This window comes from Coffea arabica, chromosome 9e (genome assembly GCF_036785885.1).
Source record: "Coffea arabica cultivar ET-39 chromosome 9e, Coffea Arabica ET-39 HiFi, whole genome shotgun sequence".
Classification (NCBI taxonomy): domain Eukaryota; kingdom Viridiplantae; phylum Streptophyta; class Magnoliopsida; order Gentianales; family Rubiaceae; genus Coffea; species Coffea arabica.
Genome location: NC_092327.1, coordinates 36,944,917 through 36,946,927, shown reverse-complemented (window position 1 = coordinate 36,946,927; position 2,011 = coordinate 36,944,917). Strand labels below are relative to the sequence as shown.

At 35.2% G+C, this 2,011-nt stretch overlaps 1 protein-coding gene across 1 annotated transcript; it reads right to left on the bottom strand.

The window, feature by feature from the left end:
* Nucleotides 1-999: 999 nt before the first annotated feature.
* Nucleotides 1,000-1,806, bottom strand: LOC113710700 (major allergen Pru ar 1-like). The gene is made up of 2 exons (XM_027233819.2): nt 1,575-1,806; nt 1,000-1,426 (listed from the first exon to the last, which is right to left on the bottom strand). Exons 1-2 carry the CDS (start codon nt 1,753-1,755, stop codon nt 1,107-1,109), a joined length of 501 nt encoding a protein of 166 aa, XP_027089620.1. The 5' UTR covers nt 1,756-1,806; the 3' UTR covers nt 1,000-1,106.
* Between the last annotated feature and the right edge of the window lie 205 nt (nt 1,807-2,011).

The following is a 2,011-nucleotide window of genomic DNA, read 5'->3' as shown; positions in this document are numbered from 1 at the left end:
ACAAACCTAGAGATATGGATATTTTGGGTTGTTCATTATTTTCTTAAGGGTATTACTGTCTTTTCATTATTCTGTTTGTCTTCATTAGGGTTGACCATTAGTCTTTGGGGTAAACTGTGAAAAAACAAATGTTGGAGGGTAAATTAAGAAATGGCTCATATGTAAAGGGGATAAAGTGCGATTAACCCTTATTATTATTCTTTTTAGGGTTAATCACATTTAATCCCCTTAAGATATACCCCATTTCTCAGTTTACCCCCTAACCTTTAATTTTGCTCACTTAACCCTTTATAGGACAAAATTGCCCTTGCATTATTTTGACTTTTCATTTACCTTGTTTTCCTCTCTTTTATTTCTTTTTCTCTTTTTTTTTATTTAATTCTTCCTCTTTTCCACAAAAATTTTCACCTTAATGATTGAAATTAAAAAAGAGGAATTGCAGAGATCTATCTTCTCCTTAAATGATTAAAAAAAATATTCAAATTACTTTCCTAAAATACAATTTTTTTAGCCTTTCAATTCTTTTAATTTTGGGTTTTGCTCTTTCCTTTCTAGTTTCTCATTTTATTCTCAAGAAAATATCTTAAGATGAAATTGTGACCTGATTAATATGTCCTTTGTAATTTACTAAAAGATAAGGAATAAAGTGAAAAAGAGTAGTAAATAATAAATATGCTCCGAGCTTTTTAAGATGACCAATTTTACAAGACACGGAAAAATGGTAAACATGTCACTCTAATTTCGTTTTATAAGGACATTTTTTTTATATTAATTGTATTACCGTTGATGTTTTATGGATTCTCCAATGGACGGTGCTGGTTTTTAGTAAATAATTTTTTAGTATTCATTTAGATCTTTTCATTACAAGATCGGATGATGAAATGAGACCAAAATTGCTTTTCGGGACAACAATGGAACCACAGTTTCAAACAAGATTCATTTAGTCTCGCAAGGAAAGACAAGCAGCATTTTATTCTGAGCCTTAACTGCGAATATATAGTTGAACCAAACATGCAAGACTCCAAAAAACATTCAGACAAAACAGCACCATCAAACCATAACATACAAGTATCAGATTGACTCTGGAGGAGTTGGCAGCACATTAATCAGTTGTAGGCATCAGGATTTGCCTGGAGGTAGGTCTCGACAGCCTTGAACATGGCCAAGGCCCTCTCTTTTGCTGACTTAATTTTCTCTTTCCCTGCCTCAGCTTGTTCTTCTGTAACCTGGACGCTATCCTTGATGTGGTATGTGCTGCTGGTTTTGCAGATAGACCCTCCATCAGCGGAGGCTTCGATTTTGATGACACAGGTGATCTTCTCAAGCTCAGCACTGAAGGCATCGCTTTCAGTTACAGTATAGGTGTAGGTGAAGTTGTTCTTATCAAGTCCATCGACTCTGTGCTTAGCACTCTTAATATGGCAACCTGATTAGATTTAAAGTTTATCATTAGTTTTTATGCATGTACTACAAAAACGATGTGCATAAATGATTTACTATTACGTAGAATGATAAATGTTCAATGGCCGGGAAAACTACGAAAATGATTAAGTGCCTGCATAGAACTAACAAACCTTCGCCAAAAGTAATCAATTTAATGGTTCCAACACCTCCATCTCCTTCAATGATCTCGACGCTCTTGATGGCCTGTGGAAAGACCTTGGGAATGAGGTTGTCATCAAGGATGAAGGCCTTGAACAATCTTGCAGGAGGGACAGAGGAGGTGACCTCATAATCACAAGTGATAGGTGCCATGATGCCTTAATTTGGCGTTTGGGATGTTTCAAGAAGGGTTTAGACTTGAGCTAGTTCTTGTGGTGCAAAGTAATGTAATGAGAGACGGTATTTATAGAATGAAGTTATTGTCTGACTTGAAACAGAAAACAATAGGATGTTAAATTGTTAATAGTTAAATCCAACTAGTGAAGGTATTACAAGTTGGACTTAGCTTTATGCTTTGCTAAGTGAACCCAAGTAAGAAATCCTAATTAAGTTGACTTCGTGGTCAGTC